Here is a 23266-nt window from a genome sequence, read left to right as displayed (position 1 = left end):
TCCTAGCAATCCAAGAATTTTGCTTTCCTGACACAGATTATGTCTGTCTTTTATAAAGTTTCTGGATCTCACTGGTCTTTCATGCCTCTTGTATCGTGCAATGTCTTTGCCTGCAACCGACAGAACCGTCCCTGGTTTCCTCGTGCTTCACAATTCAAGTCACTGTCGTTCAAAGCGAACCAGTAGATTGGATAATTCTTCTGCCCCCTGACAAGCTACGCAAATGTCGCCCTGCCCGGAATAAAATCAGCTGCTTAATAGCAAGCGACTTTGCCTTCCCTCGCTAGCCCTGTAGGGTGGTGCCGAGGAGCAAAACGAGCCCACGGCTCGGGTGCCCCCACATAACCGGCGAATGAGTTCCGGGCAATACGCATCTCGGCACCATTTGTACGTAGTACGCAAGCCCAATCACTCTTCATGAAATCATAGCCAGCTGACGGGCAAAACTGAAACTGAGTTTTCCTCACCGACCTCTCCATAGAGCTGTGGGCCTCGTCGACTTCCTTTTACGGCAAGAATGTAGGCACAGATGGAGGGTTTTGCCATGTGAGGTCTGCGATTGCACAGAAAACGAAGGTCCCCGGACAATCAACCGCTTCAGCCTTGATGCATGGAGTAAATCGACCTCAACCGCCGGTAAAGAAAGGCGGGGGCCACGAAGTTTGACATGCGATATCCCTTGTGGTATAGCAACTAGGGGTGCTGCAATTGATTACTCTCGGGTGGATCAACGAGGAGCCGAATTTCGACTTGTCTTCGCCGACAGTAACGTTACCAGTTGTAGACAGGATGGTGGGATCTGTTATTTGGATCAGCTGCAGGAGCGTTGAGGACATTTCGATGAAAACAAAAGACTGCATACCACTCCCCGCCTAATCCTGTGGCAGGACGCTGAACTTAAGACGGGCCAGCTCCCTGTTACTTACTGCAAGTAGCTGCGAATCTTTGGGATAGTTGGTGCGTGGCGGCGATGCCATGGAAACGCATGGCGTACTTCGGCAGTGGCCTAATGCTGATGACGCTGCGATCAGGCTGGTAGAGATGTTATCAAACTATTCGAAACTGCATTCTTCACAGATATGGGCCAGTAGAAGGAAGCGTTGTCAGCCTGCCTTTGGTGACCGAACAGGAGATCATGTTCTGCAGGCTTCAGATCATATTTTACTGATAAAAAGCTGCGGCGGTGAATGGAGACGCCGAGAAAACATGAGAAAGCTCGTTTACAATTCATCAGGGGAATCCCTATCCCAAAATATCATAGATATGCCAAGGAACGGTGAGCTGGGATTTTCATCGGACCTGAGCGGAAGTAAATCTCATCAGGTCTGGAGTGAGAGATAGGAAAAATATTTTCAATGAAGCATTTAGATGAGCGCATTGGGACACTGAAAATTAAGTTTGATCTTTGGCCCGCAACTGCAAAATTCCCTCTCGCTTTTCAGTGTCCGTCCCTTGCATCCGTGAGCTGTCTGATTCTGATCAGCCCAGCTATATTTTAGGTCATTTGAAGCCGGACACTTAGTCATCTGTTACCAATGTAGGAACAGTCTACCTTGGCGAACTAAGATTTGATATGTTGACCACTAAAACATTGTGGCTTCAACCTGACGTTGACGCGGCTGTGTCACACCACAGCAGTTTTGAGCAATGCCTGGAAGTAGTCAGGTCTAGTTTGTTGACACACATACCGGCTCTAAATTCTAACGCTCCTGTATCCTCATGGCCTGTGCTCCCCCAGCACGTACCGGGATGCAGCCGTGCCATTTATTGTATTGTGTTTTGCTCAAAAGTCTTCTCCCATTTCTATGACAGCTTTGTGATTTTTTGAATTTCATGTCTATGAGAAGAACTCAAGTAGGATACGACTGAGAAAATCATTCGAAAGCGAGTACAAAAAACAAGGTTTATTACTGAACATGAAGTACAGTCAACTGCTGCATTTCAAGCATTGTTTTGAATAGCAAACGCATCCGCCAAAGCCCCACCCTCCCCTTCCATTCCCGACAAATCCGTCCGCTGAGAATCTGGTGAGTCGGAATACGGCTGCTCCAGAGCTGCCGGCTCACCAACGAAGCCTTCAGACCCCAAAGTCACCGCTGTGGACGCAGGGGAGTGTACGGGGGCATCCACGCCGGGAAACTTGTCGACCCCGCTGTCCAGTCCGCGACGCCAGTTTCGCACGCGGACGGCCGGGAGGGTGAAGCCTGCACCGACGGTGGCCAAGAAGGCCCATATGGTGGGCGTGCGGACGATTAGCGGAGCGGGCTCGCCTCTGCGATCAGAACCAGGCGGGAACGGCTTCAGCGACGCCGGGGCCGCGATGCCCACGATCAACGACATGAAGACGGCGATGAACAGCGCTAGGTTGGCGATGGTCCAGGCGCGCTTGGCTTCCATGTCGCTGGCTTTTAGTGACCGGTGCGCGGTCAGCAGCTCCGCCACGAGAAGCAGGAACGCGAGGATGACGGCGTTTTGCGCCAGTGATTCTACAAAAGGCGACAGGAACACGAACCCGGCGAATGTGAATAGGCCTCGAAAAGACGCCAGCGCGAAGTAGCGGGCTACGGTGTGGTTGAGGGTGGGCCCTTGACTCCCGCCGTCTACGATTGTTGGTGAGACGGACCAGGTTGATGACTGCAGCTGGGCTGGCCAGGCCGGCGGTGCAATTGTCGGAAACATTGTTCTCCCGGACGTCATGGTGTTTGGATGATTTGAAGTCGATTCCAAACTTTGTTTCGCGAGTTACTCTTTGTCGTAGAGTAGGAAGAGTGAGTGTAAATGGGGTAAAGGAGAAGAAGGGCGATCTATCAGCATTTTGAAACACCATCCTGGACCAGGCAGCCACACGTAAGCAGTGGCTGAATGCCATGCAAGGACGCAGTCGCTCGGCTGCCAAGAAGACACTTTATTGGGTGCCTAGGAGACATAGCCACTACACCTGTGCTACAGGAGATCGAGCTGAAGCCCCTCTTTGTGGGGGCCATATTGCCCAGAGGCCAGCCAGACCTACAGGTAAGATTAGGACAGAAAGTCAGCAAAAGTGAAAACTTCAAATGTGAACAGAACGACTAGACTAGTCTAGAGCTTACTTGAGAAAAGTCAGCAACGCGACCGGATCAAAATGAATTTTGCAGCAATCAAATGAAGCCATGCTCTGCTACTGGTGCGAACGATTCAGCTTACATGAGCTGGCACGTCTTCCGCAACAAACTGGCACCTATCTATTGACGCACACCCGCCAGGGCGCCAAGGCTGGATGCTCTTTCTGCGCTCTGCTGGTGCAGTCTGTTGACAAACGCCAACATCACTATGAATCCGAGGGGCGAATGCGAATACATATCCAAGCCACCTCCACCCGGATTGGTGAACATAGCAGCTGTCCGAGAACCGATGCAGATGGCGCCCTCTACATTGATGGGTTGCGAGCTTTCCTTGCGCCACATGGGTACTTGGCAGATGGCTTAAAGCCGGTCGACGGCTCGCTGGCAACCTTTAACGTCTCGGCCGACCGGGACAGCGTCGCAGGCAAGAGCGGGGCGGTGTCTGGCCGCTACATCGGCCACGACCCGCAGTCGACCGATTTCGCGCACGAGGTCCGCATGTGGCTGGCTGACTGCATACGAGCCCACGAACGGTGCCGACGTTCCCTTTCCGGCGCCCTTTTACCCTCTGCTCATTACAGTCCTCTCCCAACACGATGCCTAGACGTGGGCACCGATGCCGACCAGCCTTTGCGCTTGGTCAATACGGCGGGGGAGATGGGCACATATGCGACACTCAGCCACCGCTGGAACGCGCAGACGGAACCGAACCAGACCACAGCCCTAAACTACGAAGCTAGGATGACGGGGTTCTCCGCCTCGGACCTCTCCAAGACGTTTCGTGACGCCGTGGACTTCGTACGCCGTCTCGAAATCCGTTACCTGTGGATCGACTCACTGTGCATCATCCAGGGTGAGGGATCTGACGACTGGGCTTTCGAGGCCGGACGAATGGCGGGCTACTACCAGGGCTCAATGCTGACGCTGGCCGCGGCGTCCGACTCCCAGGAGATCGATGGGCTCTCTTGCTCTTCGCCAAACCAGACGCCAAGCCCGTTGTTTGAGAGGCGCTTGGCGCGCCTGGACTTCCTCGACAGTGCGGGCTGCCCCCGAGGCTACTTTTACGTATTCCCTACAAAACCCGTGGCGCCGAGCTACGAAGCCGACATTCGCCGCAGCGCGCTGATGCGCCGCGGCTGGGTGTTCCAGGAGTGGCTGCTTAGCCGCCGCATCGTGTACTTTACGGGATCGGGCGGCGTCTACCTTGAATGTCAGACCGAATTGCCACGCAACTCGTACGGCGAGCGCCTAATATTACCGGACGATGGCCAGTTTGCGCACAGTGTGTTTTCTCTCAAGAGACTTGTGGATTTTTCGACGGCTAAAGAGAAGCCCGAGCGCCTCTGGTGGGATCTCGTTGAGATGTACTCCGCTCTCGAGCTTAGCTTCCCGGCCAAGGATCGCCTGCTCGCACTCTCTGGTGTTCTGGCCGAGTTTTCGCTGGCGCAAAGAACTCAGTCTACTGGCCCTTCCCCTGAACTTTACGTATCCGGTTTGTGGCTCAGTGACCTGCACCGGAGCTTGCTGTGGCATCAACTTCACAGACCCTATATGGAAACAGCCGCCACCACGAGGGTCGCCAACATGCCTTCATGGTCTTGGACGTCGTTCCACGGCCCTGTGACGTGGAATGTATTCAGGCGTTCGCAAGCCTTGATCAACACCTGCAAGGTTCTGGAGATGGGGACGGCAGACGGGAATACATTTACGATTAGGCCGGAGGACCTTGAAACGTACACTGAGACCGAGGCTGTCATTACTCGCATTCGCCTGCGCTGCAAATTCATACCTGTCACCGCCTGGGAGCCGTATACATCCCATGAGCTCGATGATCTCCCGGTGCCGATACCGGTTGTGGCAGACGACTATGCCAATGCCATTGGCACCAGTGGTGCCGACCTGTTTCGAAAGATAGCGCTGGCTTCGCCCACCCTTAGCAATAGCACAAAATCTCGGCAGGTATGCGGCTGGGCCAGCTTTGAAGACGTCGATTTTCAGGACCAGCGCGACTTTGCGGATGGCGGCGAGACATTCGCCCTGCATGTGCTGACCTCCCGAGCCAGCAACGGGTGGATGGAGCGCGGGCTGTTCCTGGGGTGGAAGCCGGCGCACTACGTCATCTTTGTCCGTCGGGTTGATAGCTGTAGATTTGAGGGAACTCATTGCCGCCGGATTGGTATGGGCGCCCTCTGGGGCAAAGGGGCGACTGCTATGCTGGGCAAGACTCAGTTGCAGGACGTATGGCTCGTTTGAGCTGGACTTTGTCTAGTCTGGTGCATGATAGGAGCCTTGTTGCATCAGTGACTGCTAATAATATCGGACAAGTGATGGGAATACATGCTCAGCAGCTTAACAAGTCCTGGTTGAAGCTGGTATTGTTTATTTTTCATGGTGTCTACCTACCTACTCCAATATGAGCAGCATCCATCCGATCTTCTCTAACAAGCTCGCAGTGTACTGTCTGCCTCTTGACCAGGGTAGAATTCATAGAAGTTAAAGAGCTACTCTTACCCGGGATCCGTGACCCCCAGTTGGGCATTGCATAACCCCTCAAATCACAGTCACTAAATCCATGTATGCATGCTTCCTTCATGAGAGTCCAGAGGAGAAAAAAAGACACTTCAGATGCACCATTCGGATAGTAGGAGCTATGTATCCCCACCAATAAACCTCTCTTTCACATCTCGTTGGCAGACAGCTTAGTGCCAAGCCTACGGATCTTCACCGTGAAAATTCAACTGGCATTACAAAATACTTAACTGGTGGTAGGCAATCGTCTGCACATTCATATCGCATTATTACTTTTCCCCCTTCATCTGCATTTTCTTCAAACATGACGGAGCTACAGCGACTCCTTTTTCCCAGAATCAGTCATATGTCAGCTTTCCGTCTCCTCAGTAGCATGTCGATTATTTATTTCTTTGCTCGATACGTATCCCATATTTGATGCATGCGGGTACTAAGAATCATGTCAGCCATCCTGGTTGTTCATTTTGGAGAGAAACAAATAAGTGTACTCACATCTGCCCTGTCGTGAACCTGGCCATGCACGGATCCGTCGAGTAGCTCATGTAATTGTCGTTTGGATCCGGAGCGTCGGTCCCGTTGGGCCCGAGCGAGTCGGCGCAGGTGTTGTAAGCCCGGTCGCAAAACGAAAACCCTCCCGCCGGAGCACGCGCGGGCGGGGTGTCCTCGACCAGGTCCTGATCGGCACATCCGCCCTGGAAGGTGTGGTACAGGCCCACCCAGTGACCGACCTCGTGGGTCACGGTCTTGCCCTCGTTGATGAGCGGGTCCGGCCCGCCGGGCATGGTGCTGGGGTCGATGATGGCGCCGTCAAAGATGCGGAAGTCGTCGAGCTCCCCTTGCTGGTCGATCAGGACGGCGACGCCGGCGGCCGGCAGCCCGACGTTGAAGTAGAGGTTGAGCACCCTGAGGTCGTCGCCGCCCTTGCGGAGCTGTCGCTTCCAGTTCACCTCCCACTGCGACACTTCGGGGAAGTAGTTGTTCCAGTCCGAAGGGAACTGCGTCCAAGAGACGTTGACGGTGCGCGTCGTCTCGTTGCGGATCCAGTTGAACTGGAAACCCGTGCCGGCGTAGGTGGTGTTTAGAAGGCGCATCTGCTCGTCCAGTGTCTCTTGCTGGAAGACGAGGGGAATATGTCAGTTGGTTGCATTTTGTCAGGAGGAAAAATCATTAAAGGAGGGTCTGAAAGTGGGAGACTCACAGTGACCCATCCACCTGCCACAGTCTTGTCGCGTGCAATAATGTGCACGTACGTCTTGACGACGATGGTCTCAGCAGTGGGAACGTAATCTCGTAGAGGTCTTGCACCTCTTCGCTGGGGGAGATTGTCCTCTACTAAACATCGCGGCTTGTCAATGGCCCGTGACATAGGGGGCAGGTGTGCGCCGAGAGTGGCGGACACCAGGAGGCCGAGGCCAGCGAGGATTGTTGATCTGAGATGCATGGCTGAAGCGAAGATTCCCGACAGCGAAAACAAAGGCAAAGGATTGGGTGAGACTGCAGAATGCAGGAGTTGGATGGCGACACACGGGTTTATACGAACCTAGGCTGCTCGTCAAGACACGTAGTTTTGGTGCAGACCAGTTCCGGAATGCATTGTGCAGGTCCAACGTGTGCTGTCATAGATGATCCTTCTGACCCGATGTCGGCTCATCGATATGGAACCTGTTTAGCTAAAGGAATGGTTTGCATAATCAAAGGCAGCCTGCCCCCTGCCAGGGGCAAGACAACCCAGAAAAACATAAACCTCCTTCTGCATCGGGACCTTCCATCTGCTCGTTTCTGCACAGCTGGTCGGTAACTGATTCTAGGCCGTGTGAGGCTGCGGGGGAAAATTGATGGCGTTGGTCGGTTGGAGGGGCGGGATGTCAATAGAACGGGATATAAAAAGAAAAAAGTCGCATGGTGTGGGTATGCGGCGTGTTCAGCTGCGGTCTGACCCGTGCCGGTGTTAGGGTCCTTGTGGTTGGAAATATTGATTTTCGGTCATTAGTAAGAAGCAATGAGAGGGTGTCAAAAGCCCCAAGAATGCTTGTCCCAACGGTGGGATGTAGGGTTGCAGTGCAGCGGATGGCTTCGCTTGCTACTTGGCATCTGACCCGGGGAGACAGGGTAGCAAATTAATTGATCACTAGGATGTGTGGGATGATGTGCTTGATCTTACGAAAAAAATAATATTCCTGTTGTTGAATTTGGTGGATGAGTATGGACACGAGGTTCATTTTGAAATCCCGCCTTCGGAGTTATCAAGGATCTTGTGTCTCTTTGCTGCAGGTGTAAGCACACAACAGCACACCATCTCAAACTCCAACCACTCTTGGCTTTTTTTTTTTTTTTTTTTGTCTTTTTTTCCCCGTTTCTTCTCCTTCCTCCACGACATGTGAGACCCTTGTCTAACCCGTTCGCACACTTTTGTTTTCGTCACACCACGTCACACTGCTGATTCGTCGCTATCCGTCGAATAAGCAAATACGAGATTTTACGCCCCTTCCAACGGTTCCCTTGGCTTTTCCACAATCACGTAATCGTCCTGCTCATCATCCAACACCGCCGCCGCTTTTTCTACCATGTTATTTCTGCACTTTTCCTTGCACTCGCGCGAGTGCCTTCTCGTCATGTTTGGGTGATGATCGCGCCCCAGCGGTCGAAAGATGCCCGCTCTCGTACCAAACGGTTCTTGATCGTCGTCGCTCTCATCACCATTGTAATCCTGCGGCTGCTGCTGCTGCTGCTCCCGAAACTGTTGCTGAATAACGAAAAAGCCGCCCATGGCGTCGCAGTCTAGCATATTCGAGTGCGCATCCACGTGGGTTAGACTGATTGTCGATGCGTAGCTGCTGAAGCTCCCCCTCGTCCTGAGGCTGGCTTGCGACGGCCGTCCGTGCAGCTGCGGTTGCACTGCCGATGATGGCTCACTCGGCAACACTGGTATCGTTTCGTGGTGCCCAAGGGCTGAATTAATAGCATTTGTGCTTGGGCCATCCCGCGCTGCCATCTCCGGCTGGGCAGTCGAAGTCTTTTGGCTCTCTCGACCTTGATGCAGTATGGTGTCATTCCAGATATTCTTAGTGCCATGTGACTGATCCCCAACGCTGTCTGCCGGCGAGTTCTTGGGCCAGCTCGGCCAGATACCTGCTACACGTTCAGGCCGGGCAGTTTCTCCCAACGACGCGGCATGTACTGTTCTCCACCACGCAGGGACTCCCGCGTTACGTGATGTAGGAGATTGCACTTTTGTTGCGTCCACGTCGCCAATTCCATGCTTGCCCGGGTCAAGCGCGAAACCCCACTCTGCCTCCCGCCGCCTGGCATCTCGTCGCGGCTCGGCGTTCAGGGCTTCCTCGATGGCTCGGTCACGGCGACGACGGAGTACCTCTTCCGCTACCAACGCGGACGGTGAGAGAAATCGTGAGAGGTAGAGAGCCTCAGTGAGGTTGTTTTCGTCTCGCGCCGATTTCACGGCCTCTTGAATGGATACGAGGCGATTGCGGCCCAACGCGTCGCGGTAGATTAGTTGTTGGGGAACCCCTGGGACGAAGCCGAGTAGATCCCGTTGGAAATAGCCCTCTTTGTTGGTGACATCTCCTTCAGAAACATGAGCTAGTCTCCTTGAAGGTTGATACCCGGCCCTCCCGGTATTTCCTTCCTGTTCTGCTGACATTTAAACTCTCGAACTTGCGAGTGTTGATGGGTTTCTTTACCTTTTATCCTTGCGGATAAATATCATTACCAACTTTTCAGCTCTGTCAGGGAATCGGTTTGCTTTTTTGGAGTATTCTTATAGTGAAGGTTTGCATCGCCTATTTGGTCACGATATTTGTGATTCAGGGATGCTAAACCCGTGTGTATTGTTTGCGCACAGTCACAGCTCAATGTTGGACATCACCTGTTGGCTGTTTTCAAGCAACATACTCATAGATGTGTTTTTGCACCACCCATCCCTCGTAACGTCACCGCATTCATCTAATTCCTGGTACCTGACCTAAAGACAGACACAAATTGACTCGTGAATCCATCCGAAATACAAACACAACGAACCAAGTAGCCAAGTAGCCAGGTGGCCAAGTAGCCAGGTAGCCAGGTGGCTACCTGGGGTTGTCACTCATCGTACCATGTGTTTGTCCATAATTTCCCTCAACTTCTCCAGATCAATGGCCTCGACCCTGTGCCCCTCGAACCCCGTCATCGTCTCAGCCATGCAGAGCGCATTGTAAATGGCCTCCTGCGTGGCATCCGCCGCGGCCTCGAACAGCGCGTTTATGGTGTTGTCGTCGATGCTGCTGCCCGGGATCTCCTGCGCCGGTTGGCCCCCCTCGGTCTGCACCACCACCGAGGTGCCCGTCGAGAATGCCAAAAAGATGTCGCCGGACAGGTTGTGCCCGTATCCGCCTACCCTCGCCAGACCCGCCGTCGCCCGCTTCGCCAGTCTCTGGCACTGCAGCGGGTTGAGGGGCGCATCGGTGGCGATGATGACGATGATGCTGCCGTCCTTGTCGTCTTTGGTCTTGGAGTAGGCCTCATCTGCCGCTGCGGCCGCCTCATCAGCCTTGCGCTGCTCCATCATGATGCGCCCGACGGGCACACCGGCGAAATGCAGGTGGTGAATCTTGCCGTAGTTGGACTGAACGAGCGCCGCGACCGTCCAAGACGTCTCTTCGGTCCGTCCGTTGCTGGAGGCTGAGAGCTTGACGCCCGGGACGAGACGAGAGCTGGAGCCAGTGCCGCCCTTGAAGCCCTGGCACAACATTCCCGTGCCGCCGCCCACATTTCCCTCGGGCACCGGGTCGGAGGAGGCGTTCTTGATGGACTGTACAATGTGCTCGGGCTTGACGGCGAACTGGTAGAGGTCGTTCATGTAGCCGTCAAACGTCTCAGCCACGACGGGCAGCATGAACCAGCTAGTCTTGTGTGCCCTGTTGTGCTCGACGGCATAGTCTAGGACGCCGCGGTAGGCGTCGCCCACGGAGAAGGAGTTGGTGATGACGATCGGGCAGGCCAGGAGACCAGTCTCTTCCAGCCAGTGGCTGCCGGTCATCTCACCCGATCCGTTGAAGCGGAAGATGCCAGCATGACAGGCATCCTGAAACCAGTTCTTGCGGGGAAGGATGGTGGTGGCGCCGGTGTTGACCCGGCCGTCGGCGGAACGGATGGTCTCGGTGTGCACAAGCACCCCCGGCACGTCGGTGAGACTGTTCTTGGGACCTGGTGGCCAGAAGCCGAGGTGGATACCGGGCACGGCGTCTCTAACCCGACAACGGGGCTGTTTTTCGGAAGAGGAGGCAGGAGTTGTCATAATTTCGTCAATGGTGACTTCTGTATTCCAAGGACAGTGGAATTAATACAGCCAACTCGAAAACAAAACGCCCGACGAGAAAGCTTGGTCCGGTAATCTTCAAATCGGGCCCTAAATACTTATTTTGTCCCGATGTGATCCATAATTTACAGTGCTTACTCTCTACAACGAATTTCTGAACCACAATGGCTCATTTCGTCGAAAATGCCGCAGCCAATTTCCGAGTGCGGAAGGCCGACTCTACCGTACAACCACACCACTCTCATCGGAATCCTCTCCGCCTCATGACAGCGGAACACACCCAGTCTCCACATCTTCTATCAGAAGGCTCAATGGTCTAGAGGAATGATTTCTGCTTTGGGTAGTAGTGTAAATGCGCTTTGATCCTCTGCAGGAGGTCCCGGGTTCGATCCCCGGTTGAGCCCAATGAACATGGTTGACATCTCTGTCTGTGGGAGATGAAGACGGAATCTGCCGCGTCCTTTTGGCACTGCTTGGAAACCTATGTTTTGCTGATGGTCAGAGCAGATATCCCCCTTCCTCCGTAAGTTGATGAAAGCATTGGTTTTTTTTTGTGGGGGAAAACGGATATACGCATTCGTATCCATTTCTCACCTCCGGAGCCGGGAGGAAGGGGTATTTAGACTACAATATAGACAATGTAATATATTTTTTTCTAGCAGTGGCCGGGATGAAACGTACAACCGACGATATAAGATGTCCGACAACTTATCTCGACTTGTTAACGAGCGAAACAAACGAGCAGTATATAACTGGAACGATTGTTATTAAATCGTTTTTGGCCTGTTTAAGCCACGTTTCCTTTTGTTTCCATCCCGAAATGTACCATTTATTTTAACAGGTTGATGGTTCGCCTTTTGCCTTTGAATAACTTGCGGAGGCTGTGCAGCCCTTTGAGGCCGTGGACGAATGGTGTACAATGGGGTTTGTTCGGCGGAGCGAAGGAGTGCGTGGTAAGTGAAGCGATTTAGGTCTGTGTTCAAATGTGGAGTTACTCGGCCTCATATTGGCTGAGTTTAAAAACCTAATCTGCCCAAAGTCAAAAATTAACTGGACGAAAGCTCTAGCGTCGATTCAAACACGTGGAAATGAAGTTATTCGGAAAGAGCGAATCCTGAGGTAAGTACTCACCACGCCACTCTCGCTCCGCTGACGCCTTCCGAGTTAGTGACTCTGTCATGGACTTATGGTCGGGTATTTTCTTTTTATTGTTATGACGAAATCGGTATGGTATATTCCTCCGGTAATTTTCCGTATCAGGGGAAACTCAACTGCTGCATCGATTAATAAGATTGGAAAGTAGGATAATGTAAATCATCAGCATTATCAGCTTCTGTCAATACCAAGTGTTGCCATCCTACCAGTTCACTCAAGTTTATGTGCAATTGACGTTTGTCGTGTGGTGTTTGACGCTTTGTTTGTGCGGGGGTGTTCCCTTAAACAAAGACTGGTTGCCTATGGGGTCAAGGGTCGATTGGTTGTGGTCAAGACAGGGCATCCATGAGTTTTTGACTCCATTACGGCCCAGACTAAGGTCCGTTACCTTGCCTAGCCTGTTTCCTTAATCGCCGACCAATGTGGTAACTTCTAACTTTATTATTTCTTAGTTGCTACGTCTTACTTATGTGCCTTGCATCTCGCTCAGGCCATGATTCGCTCATCGTACTCATCTCCCTATAGCTTACCCTGCGCCATCAACTTAGTCAACCGCGCCACTTCCTCGGGGTTTGAACTGTCAAACGGCTCCTCGCCCTTGCCTAACCGCTTTATCTGGATCGAAGCCACGGTCAACTGCAGTACAAACTCGTCCTCACCCATGGCATATTTAATGATACTAGGCACCTTGCCCGAGATGATATCCTTGGCAAGGTCAGGCTCCTGACACGCCGCCCGCCCGATACCAATTCCATCAACGCCCTGCAGAGCGTCGACCATGGCGGCCACCGTCTTGAATCCACCAGTAGTGTAGACCACCATGTTCTTGACGGCCTTGCGGATGACCTCTGCAAACTCGATAAAGTAGTTCTCCCGCTTGCGGCTAGACTCCTTGCGATGCGAGAAGCCAAGACTCTCGTAGGTACCGCCACTAGTCTCAACAAAGTCCATGCCGGCCGCTTCGAGAGCTTCGCACAGCTGCACGGCCTCCTCGGGCTTGAACCCCTTCTCCTGGAACTCGACGCTGTTGATCTTGATGCCCAGGATAAAGTTCTTGCTCGTCCGCCTGCGGACCTCGGCCGTCACCTCGAGGATCAACCGCATCCTGTTCTCAAGACTGCCGCCGTACTCATCTGTGCGGTGATTCGTGGTCTCGGAAAGGAACTGCGCCAGCAGGTACCCGTGCGCGGCGTGAAGCTCGACGCCGTCGAAGCCCGCCTTCTCGAGGTACTCGGCCGTGTGGCCAAAGCCCTCAATCACCTTCTTGATGTCCTCCTTGGTCGCCGGCCTGGGCACGCCAAACTTGGACCCAAACATCTCCTGCTCGAGCCGCACGTCGCTGGCGCTGATGGGGTGCTGCTGGACGCTGCCGCGCGCCTGCCTGCCCGGGTGACCGACCTGGGCCACGATCAGGCTGCCGTGCTCCTTTGCGGCGGCTGCGAGCTTGGAGAACATTTCGAAGCGTTCGCCCGACGGCTCCGCGCCGGGAGGCACCACCATGTTGTTGGGCGACTCGAGGTGCTCCGGGTCGATCATGACGTTACCCGTCTGTAGCTGGCCCCACTCGCCCTGTCCCCAGCGCCGGTACAGCTGCACCAGCTCTTCCGTCGGTATGCCGCGCTTGGAGAGATCTGTCTCGTCAAACGTCGCCAGGTTCTCCGACATGGCGGCGTTGAGGAACCGGTTGGGCGCCGAGCGCCCCGACACAGGGTACTTGAGCGGCGTGCCAAGGGGTGAGGGGTCGACCGGGGCCGCTTCGAATCGTGGTGGAGACATCTTTGTAGTTTTTAATTTTTGGCTTGGAGGGGGGTTTTTTTTTTATCCTATTGCTTGCGGGAATCGGCTTGGCACGATGCTTGTCCAAGGCTTATAAGAACTGATGAGATAGAAAAGTAGAGAAAGCCGGTGTGCAATGGATCTTGTTCCATTTTCAGTCCGGACTAAAGAGTCAGTTCAATTTATATTTATGCTTCGAACCTGTTTCGCCACCTGCATGTTTGCTCCAGCCAAGCGATTTTTCTCATCTGGGTCCAGAAAGAGACGTACTCCGCAAGCCAGGGTATGAATCAGGGGTGGTAAAACGCCTGGGGCCGTAGTCGCCAAAATTCTGACATGACTTACTTGACTTGACTAACCAAGGTAGTGAAGAAAATGACTTGATTGGTCAACTTTTTAGTCAGTCGTTAAATGATGGTCAATAACTATTTAAATAAAACAAATAAGGTGTCATTATTTCACAACAAGATTTCAATAAATTACAACCAGGTGGATACCATTACAGTGTATTTTTCTTTACTGTGCAAAATGCCTAACCAAGCCACGTGTCTTAACTGTATAACGGTAAAGATTAGGGGTCCACGTAATAAATACAGGCCCAAAGCCAGGTATAAGAACTTTTGTAAGCAGCATTTTGGAACAATATAATACCCTTTTTTACCACAAATAATTTATCTTATTTTGCAAAAAACTAAAATTCCAACTACCCTTTCCCACCTGCTGCTGCACCTTCCGAGGTATTTATTTGGGAATAACTTTATTAACAAAACAAATAAACTGCGTTGCACGTGCGTCAGACATGCGTTTTAAAATTACCCTTGTACAAATAAAATATCTGGCTTTAATAGGCACTTTATACTGTAAAGAAAAACACGCTGTAACAGTATCCACCCCGTTGTAATTACCACTGCTACCATAGTAGTGAAATCTTATTGTAAAACAATCACACTCAACAAATATTGTAACATTAGCTACCTGACTTGGTTGCACAAGAAACTCGTATATAAACAGTCACATTAATCCCAGCGCCTTTACAAGCTCCTTTATTCACGTCTACCTTTGTTTTATAACCTTTACAATCAGTTGACAAAATAAGGAGTGAATTAATCTATATTGGTACAAGTGCACTGTTGGCTTAAACCCGACCTGCAGGTCCCCTACAGTTTATTTAGTAACATGGTTATACATGAAAATACGACCTATTATAAATACAAAATACTAATTATCAAAATTAAACTAAACCTTTTATACGAGCTGTTATATGATTATCTTAATATGATAGATGACCATTCTTTAAAACAAGTGAAACACAATGCATAATCTATGAAGCTACTGTAATAGCACTTTCTCAATGGCACAACTCGAAATCCAAAACAAACTATTTGAAAAATGAAAAGCCATATTACAAACTGTTAATTAAGTAAAGTTACTAATGTAGCCTGTTTTTAATTATTAAAATATTAAATATTTTATAGCAAAAGAATAAGACCAATTTTCCAGTCATTTAACCTATTAGTCAAGTCAAACTCATCAAGTCAAGGCTGTAACCAAGTCTGACTAAGTAAAATCTAGTCATGAATTGACGAAGTGACTAATGACCTTTTTTTTACCAACCCTGGGTATGATATGCCCGCATTTCTAATCAAGCCCCTCATGACTCCAATTCTTTTTATGGGTAGCCCACAATACAACACCACCAAATCAACCCTCCCAGCCGACTTTCTCTGAGATGAATCATCGCAAATATGCCTCCGAGCATACCGACAGTATCTCCGAGCATGAAAATACACCTATCTCACTATCTATCAATCGAGTCTAAGATCTCACGTCATTTACAGTAGCGAATTGGGGCCAGTTTCAGCCGAGGCAATTATACGTAAAGTCGGAGGAAAATAACCCCGTCTAAGCCAGACAACGGGGACAGGTAGAAGGCGTCACCGGGGAAAACGGAAAATAACAACCGCAGGTGTGCATTGCATAGCTACCTTTCCATTCGGGCCAGGAGCAATTATTTATCCAGCCAAGTATTGTGTGCGTACGGAAATAACGCCAGTTACGCGTATCTTGTGTGATTGAGCAATTAATAAGTTTCCCAGCTACCTAAGTAACTAGAGGCAGGTAACTAGGTAGGTAAGGCAGAAACGTGCGCGGATTTTTTTCCACCCGGAGCAAGTCGGGGCACTGCCCATATATGGGTTAGTCCATACGTCAATTGCCCTTGTATTACTAACTTGAGTTACCAAGCTTTTGTAGACCCTGGATCATTTGTGCACCTTGGCATGCACAACATTACATAAAATGAGTCCACAGTCACGTGCAGATTATCCATCCGCTTGAAGATTCGAATGACGTTATGTGAGCAGTGCTTACCACAGTGCAATGACATGGCGCGGTCAGTTCCGGCAGTTCTCAATTGGGTAACGTCAGGGTTCATAACACGCCCCACAAACAGTGCGGGGAAGTCGGGGCGTTTGGGGTTCGGCTCTGCAGACTGCGAGGATCGGGGATCGGGGAGGCGTTGCTGCTTAGCTCCAGCCGCGGCTAAAATTGGCCGTGCGGGTGATTTCCGACATTGCTCGAGCGTCAATTTGGGATTTTATTCTGTTTTTGGTCGATCTCTTGCTGAGCGAAAACTCAATTGACAAGAGCAATTACTCGCTGTCCAAGTAGGTAAACATGACTCTCGGTATCAGGATAGCGCCCTCGTCGGCAACCAGGGCCGCCAGCCTCCTGCGCACCATCCAGTACACTCATCCACCCTCCTGCCCTTGCCACTCCAACCCGGGTCACCACCACCACCAGCAGCGCGGGCCCGCCTTGACTCCGTACCAGCGCAGGTTGCCCAAGAGGCACTATGCCACGCCGCAAGAGCCCAAGGAGTACGCGTTTGAGATGGCGGCCTCGTCCATCCGGTTCGGCGAGGGCGTGACGCAGGAGGTCGGTATGGACCTCAAGAATATGGCCGCCAAGAGGGTGTGCGTCGTGACCGATGAAACGGTCGACAAGCTGTATGCGATGCAGCAGGTGAGGGAGAGTCTGGACAGGGAAGGGATTAATTACAAAGTGTTTAGCAAGGTCAAGATTGAGCCTAAGGACAGCTCGTAGGTTTTCTCGTTTTTTTTTTTTTTTTTTTTTTTTTTTTTTGTTTCTCACTCTTCTTTCTTGAGCATGCGTGCGGCCCTCCCTCGAGGAGTTTACAGAACTCTAAAACCTACTAACAAACCATCAACACAGCATCAAAGAGGCCATTGACTGGGCAAAGCCCTACAACCCAGATGTCTTCCTCGCGGTTGGCGGCGGCTCCGTCATCGACACGGCCAAGCTCATGAACCTGTACACGTGCTACCCCTCGGCCGCGTTTCTGGACTTTGTCAACGCGCCCCTCGGCGCCGGCAAGCCCATCGACAAGCCGCTGAAGCCGCTGATCGCCATTCCGACGACGGCGGGCACGGGGTCCGAGACCACGGGCACGGCCATCTTCGACCTAGTGTCGAGGCGTGCCAAGACGGGCGTCGCGCACCGCAACATGAAGCCGCTGCTCGGCATCTGCGACCCGCTCAACACGCGCACCATGCCCGCCGCCGTCAAGGCCAGTTCAGGGCTTGACGTGCTCTGCCACAGCCTTGAAAGCTGGACCGCCATCCCCTACACGGAGCGCACGCCCCGGCCCACAAACCCCATCAATCGCCCCGCGTACCAGGGTGCTAACCCCATCAGCGACATCTTCTCCCTCAACGCGCTAAAGGCCACGGTCAAGTACCTCCCCAGGGCCGTCAGGGACCCCGAGGACTCGGAGGCTCAGCATCAAATGCTTCTGGCTGCTACGTTGGCGGGGGTGGGATTTGGTAATGCCGGTGTGCACTTGTGTCACGGTAAGATTTCTCCTGTTCCATAATTTTTTCCCCCCTGGTCTCAACTTCATTCGTCGTATCTTTCCCAGAAAGCCCCAGAAACTGACAAAACCACAAATCTCACCTCGCATAGGCATGTCGTATCCCATCTCGGGTCAGAACCCAGGCTACAAGCACTCAGGCTACGAGGTCTCACACCCCATCATCCCGCACGGCGTGTCGGTGGCCGTGTCCGCCCCCGCCGTCTTCCGCTTCACGGGCGCTTCCAACCCGGAGCGCCACCTCGAGGCGGCCGAGTGCTTCGGCGTCGACGTCAGTAATGCCAAACGCGAGAGCGCCGGCGAGATCCTGGCCGACGCCCTCACCAAGTTCCTCGCCGATCTCGGCGACCAGCCGGCCGGGCTCAAGGGGCTTGGTTTCGACCGCAGCCACGTCGACGGCCTGGTGGAGGGCACGATACCTCAGGCGAGGGTGTTGATGCTCGCCCCTGGCTTGGCCATGACGGAGCTGGAGAGGGAGAGGGAACAGTTGAGCAAGCTGTTTGAGGATGCGATGGAGCATTAAGGGGGCCTGCGGTGAGGATGATGTGTTTGATGTCTGTGGGCCTAGATTTGCATCTTATCCAGTTGTCCATGCTTGTCATTTTAGGAATGGTATTTTTCTCCATCCCCAAATCGATTGGCTGCCATTGACGTAACTTGCTCCGTCTTTGCCTTTGATCTCCCACTGGCTTACTAAGGCTTCTTTTTCTCTCTCACCCCTTTCTCTTCCTTCGGTGGAGGCTTGCTTCCCATCCCCTCCCAATGACCTCCCCGTCCGGATCAAAATCCGAATCTCCCTGCTTTCTTGATAGTCCCACCGGTGTACCTCCACCAGACCATCATACGGATACTCTCTTTTGGGCCGTCATGTCTCTTCGCCGTTCAGGTTACAGACTAGCTATCCATCCTAGGACCCACGAGTCCGAGAATCCTCGGGCATGATGGGGACGTAGCTCCCAACAAGCTTCTTGACTTGTTGCAGATCGTTCGAGGAATGTCCCAGTGCTTCATCTGGCCGCGCCACAAGTTTCTCTTGATTGGGTACGCCTCGGCCGACAGCTAGTGATAACCATGAGTTGAATGAGAAGCGCCACTTGTCGACGAACAACTGGACTATGGCCTCAAACTCTTCCCGTAAGGCTTCGACGTGACTGAAATCGATGGTGAATTTTTCTATCTTTCTATTTGAGGAAAGTTGACGAATTCTCAGGCCCAGCTTCCTCGCCGGTAACCATGCGCAGGGCTTGGACATCCAGCTCAGCGGCTGTGGAGTGAGGGGCTCGATGGCCTATCGTGGTCTCGGGCTATCAACTCGCCCTCGTGCCTACGCTGCATATTTATGGCAAGATTTATCACTCTCACACCCCAGGACCGATTCTGCGGCTCGTCTTCCTTCCTGCTCCCAGTGTTTCCTGGACCGCATGATGGTTTTTTTTTTTTTTTTTTTTTGCAGATGTGACAGCCGATACATTCCCGGTGCACCTTCACAGTTTAGCAGAGGTCGCCACGACAGGTTGAAAGTATACAGGATGTCGGTAGCGTATTCGAAATCCTCACAGACCCGCAAGTGTGTTACGGCAGTCCATGCTAGCGCTTGTTTGTGACTTTATTCCAGGCATTCTTGGGATAGCCGATGCTTCCGAGAAATAGATAATAAGGATATGTAAGGCCTGCCAAAACCCGCCCATGGGGGCCCGCGCCGGCCCAAATTTGAACGCGGGTTTTCTTGGCAGCCTGCGGGCCCCCGTGGGAAAAACCTAGTCTCAGTGCTCAGACTAGACCAAAAATTAATAGGTTGGGTTTTCGTGCGCGCGGTTTATTATTTTCACGTAGTTTATATGTAAACTTCGTACGATTAACTACCGTATTTTTACTTACTAATTAATGCTCGTAAATCCGCAAATTTGTTAATGCATCGTGGTAAGTTTTTATATGGGGGTAATAAGGTTAAATTTTCGCAATCCGGTTAAAAGTACAGTGGGTTAAAGCCACTGAGCGTCTGACTGGGTAATTGGATATTTTCAATAACTGGGGTGAGGTTATATCGATTCCTGGCTAGCTAGTAAGTTGATTGCTGCTAAATAATCCTAAACTAAACCTATCTACATGGTAATGAGCGTATCTTATAAACTTATGTCCCCAATGTGATTTTCTCTAATCTGTTTGATTTGTAGTCCTTGAGTAAGGTTCTACAGATCATCAAAATCGTTTCCCTTGGCAGTCACGTGAGGTCACGTAGCTCGCTCCTCACGTAATCCTAATTCTGCCGGTCGGTGATTCCGTCAGGCGAGTGTCGTCAGAAGGGGTGTAACCCCACCTGGTCTGTTTGGTACCCGCCCAACCCTCTGGTCGTAACAAGGGGCTAACTCGCACCCCACGTCGTCGGTTACACCAAGTGATTAAAGATGATTTGATGTAAAGCAAGCCTTGAAAACCTCAGCGGGAGTTCCATACTTTGAGTAGTCTCGATTAAATACTAGGGTTGCACTCCAGTCCCAGCCAGCTGGTATAGTGTACCCCTTGGCCGTGTACACTTTACACTCATGGTCGGTTTGAAAATGACGTACGTGGCCGAAATGGTCCGTCAACACGCCCGCTCTGCCAACCTTTACGCTTTTGCAGCCAACGCAATTCTTGTTGGGAGCCAGAGGATCAAATTTAGCGCTATAGAGTTGGACTTTGCACTTCCATGTTACTCCGCCTTCGACATAAGCTGCCTGATGCACAAAAAACAAAAAAGTGCAGAAATTAGGAAAATACTAGTCTCAGTGCTCAGACTAGACCACCCCTGCTTCGCAGTGGTGGACCGGGCGCTCCATGTACCTTTTAGCCACACGGCTTTTCGACCAATCAAATTGGCCGAAAAGATCGCGCCCGTTTTAGTCTGAGGACATGTTGTCGATTATCGCCGCAAGTGGAGGTTATCGCACAGTATACGCACTGTGCATACACCGTACGTGCAATAGCGATATAATTAAAACATTGTATATTTATTTATTAATAAATATTTAATTAAATAAAAATGGTAAAAATATAATAAAAGTATCGTTATAAAACTTGGAATTAAGGCTTTTTAATGGTTATAGCCTTATATTTATATACGTTATACAAAATTTAAAATAAAATTAAATAATAATATTATTACTTTTAACGCCCTATTTAAAAATTTATATATAAATAATAATATATATAAATTTTTTATTTTTATATAATAATAAGTATAATTATATTAACATTAACGTACAGTTTTTTTTTCCAGATTATCGTTCGTTATTTTTTTATTTATATAAATATACGTTAAATTTAATATTTTATATAAATATTTAATAATTAATATATTTATTAATAAAAGGTTATATAATAACAAATTTCGTAAGAATAGCCCTTTATATTAATTATATATAATAATAAAATAACGTTTATTTTTTTATTTAATTTAAAATAAATATATAATGAAATTTAAAATATATAAATTATATTAAATTTATATATAAAATACGCAATTTTAACAATATTAAAAAAAAAAGTTTACGTGGAGGTTTGTTTATACCGGTTATTTAATCGTTAAAATTTTGGTTTTAATACCGTTAAAATTGGTAAAAATATAAACCCGTTTCGATTACAAAATTTATTAAAAATATTTAATATTTTACCTATTCGAATATTTAATGCCTTATATTACGTAATATATTAACCAAAACTTATATATATAATATATACGTATATATTACCCCCCACGTACAAAAATTTTAAAATTATATTTAAAAATAAAAATATAATTAAAAAAAATTAAAAAATTCCAATTTTTTTTAAAAACCCAACCTCCATTTGCGAATTAAGGCCACCCATATCCCAATTCGACCAATATAATAATTAAAAATATAAAATAAATTATTATTAATTATTTTGCTAATTGCTATATTTAACGTACAAACCGTATATTTTTACGATTTGTATTTAATTAATTATAACGGAATGTCGGTCGCCGAAATGCCGAAATCACCTTCATTTGCGACGAAAATGAACAAATTGTCCTCAAACCTGAACCAAAGTGATTTTTGGTTGGACCCATAAGTACAAGCAAAACCACCAATTGAGCCACGGCTTAATTAATGGAGCTCGCGTTTAGGGATGAGCCCTGAGATTAGGACAGCCATAAAATAAGCTTTAAACTGCGCCCTTAGTATAATAATATTAACGAATATTAACCGTCCCGAAAATTAACCCAGCGAGGTTCGCATTTCCAAAGCAGTTTATTAATAGTAGCTAATTTACGCATAAATTATTGTTTTATATTTTATATAATAAATTATCGAATTCTTTTTTCTTGTAATAGTGTATCCTTTCCACCGTATACTAACAATTAAAATATAACCAAAGATTAAATAATGGGAAGCATTTATTTGGTTAATATAATTCGTCCTGCAATTATTACCGTTCTCCTCAAATACGGCTTTTTTACGGTAAATTATAATCTTAATGCTTAGACTAGACCCCCCTGCGTTGCAAGGTGGACCGGGCTAGTCTCAGTGCTCAGACTAGACCCCCCTGCGTTGCAGGGTGGACCGGGCGCTTCATGTACCTTTTAGCTAGTCTCAGGGCTCATCCCTGAACGCGAGCTCCACAATTAAGCGTGGCTTAATCGTGGTTTTGCTTATACCTATGGGTCCAACCAAAAATCACTTTGGTTTAGGTTTGAGGATAATTTGTTCATTTTGGGCTCAAGTGGAGGTAATTTCGCCAATTCGGCGACCGACACTCCGTTATAATTAATTAAATAAAAATCGTAAAAATAAACGGTTTGTACGTTAAATATAGGAATTAACGAAATAATTAACAACGATTTATTTTATATTTTTAATCGTTATATTAGTCGAATTGGGATATGGGTACCCTTAATTTTCAAATGGAGGTTGGATTTTTAATAAATTTTTGATTTTTTGGATCTTTTTTAATTATATTTTTATTTTTAAATAAAATTTAAATATTTTTGCACGTGGGGGGTAATATATACGTATTTATTATATATATAAGCTTTAATTAATATATTACGTAATATAAGGTGTTAAATATTCGAAAAGGTAAAATATTAAATATTTTTAATAAATTTTGCAGTCGAAACGGGTTTATATTTTTACCAATTTTAATAATATTAAAACTAAAGTTTTTATAACGAATTCGTGTTAAATACACGTATTATATGACGTGTTAAAACGACGGGAATATACGTAACCCTCCCTAATATAAATATCCTTCCAACGCGAATAAATAACGGTTTTATATTTTTACCCTTTAATTTTAATAATAATTCCATTTGGAAATTTAATAATTATAAGGCCGTTGGTTTACCTTTTTATATTTATTAAAATTCGTTTTTTTTCGATTATATATAAATTTACTATTAATAATCAAAAATACCGCCCTAATAACGGGAATTGTTTTTTTAAAAATATGGCGGATAATTAACAAATTATAAAAAAATCCAATTTTTTTAATTAAACG

At 49.0% G+C, this 23266-nt stretch overlaps 7 protein-coding genes across 7 annotated transcripts; 2 read left to right on the top strand and 5 right to left on the bottom strand.

The window, feature by feature from the left end:
- Positions 1–1941: 1941 nt before the first annotated feature.
- On the bottom strand, positions 1942–2697 carry PgNI_07127 (uncharacterized protein; the record flags this gene model as incomplete). Its single annotated transcript, XM_031127144.1, has 1 exon — positions 1942–2697. One exon carries the CDS (start codon positions 2695–2697, stop codon positions 1942–1944), a length of 756 nt encoding a protein of 251 aa, XP_030980811.1.
- Positions 2698–3149: 452 nt separating this feature from the next.
- On the top strand, positions 3150–5354 carry PgNI_07126 (uncharacterized protein; the record flags this gene model as incomplete). Its single annotated transcript, XM_031127143.1, has 1 exon — positions 3150–5354. One exon carries the CDS (start codon positions 3150–3152, stop codon positions 5352–5354), a length of 2205 nt encoding a protein of 734 aa, XP_030981433.1.
- Positions 5355–6118: 764 nt separating this feature from the next.
- On the bottom strand, positions 6119–7497 carry PgNI_07125 (uncharacterized protein; the record flags this gene model as incomplete). Its single annotated transcript, XM_031127142.1, has 2 exons — positions 6829–7497; positions 6119–6742 (listed from the first exon to the last, which is right to left on the bottom strand). Exons 1-2 carry the CDS (start codon positions 7069–7071, stop codon positions 6119–6121), a joined length of 867 nt encoding a protein of 288 aa, XP_030981431.1. The 5' UTR covers positions 7072–7497.
- Positions 7498–8106: 609 nt separating this feature from the next.
- On the bottom strand, positions 8107–9288 carry PgNI_07124 (uncharacterized protein; the record flags this gene model as incomplete). The annotated part of the gene is made up of 1 exon (XM_031127141.1): positions 8107–9288. One exon carries the CDS (start codon positions 9286–9288, stop codon positions 8107–8109), a length of 1182 nt encoding a protein of 393 aa, XP_030981432.1.
- A 441-nt stretch (positions 9289–9729) lies between these two features.
- Positions 9730–10920, bottom strand: PgNI_07123 (uncharacterized protein; the record flags this gene model as incomplete). The annotated part of the gene is made up of 1 exon (XM_031127140.1): positions 9730–10920. One exon carries the CDS (start codon positions 10918–10920, stop codon positions 9730–9732), a length of 1191 nt encoding a protein of 396 aa, XP_030980781.1.
- A 1695-nt stretch (positions 10921–12615) lies between these two features.
- Positions 12616–13872, bottom strand: PgNI_07122 (uncharacterized protein; the record flags this gene model as incomplete). The annotated part of the gene is made up of 1 exon (XM_031127139.1): positions 12616–13872. The coding sequence occupies one exon, from the start codon at positions 13870–13872 to the stop codon at positions 12616–12618; it is 1257 nt and encodes a 418-aa protein (XP_030981430.1).
- A 2481-nt stretch (positions 13873–16353) lies between these two features.
- Positions 16354–18446, top strand: PgNI_07121 (uncharacterized protein). The gene is made up of 3 exons (XM_031127138.1): positions 16354–16973; positions 17107–17744; positions 17857–18446. Exons 1-3 carry the CDS (start codon positions 16549–16551, stop codon positions 18285–18287), a joined length of 1494 nt encoding a protein of 497 aa, XP_030981427.1. The 5' UTR covers positions 16354–16548; the 3' UTR covers positions 18288–18446.
- Positions 18447–23266: the final 4820 nt, after the last annotated feature.

This window comes from Pyricularia grisea (assembly GCF_004355905.1).
Source record: "Pyricularia grisea strain NI907 chromosome Unknown Pyricularia_grisea_NI907_Scaffold_4, whole genome shotgun sequence".
NCBI classification, from domain to species: Eukaryota; Fungi; Ascomycota; class Sordariomycetes; order Magnaporthales; family Pyriculariaceae; genus Pyricularia; species Pyricularia grisea.
The sequence above is the reverse complement of the archived record's forward strand: the minus strand, read 5'-3'. Positions and strand labels throughout refer to the sequence as shown.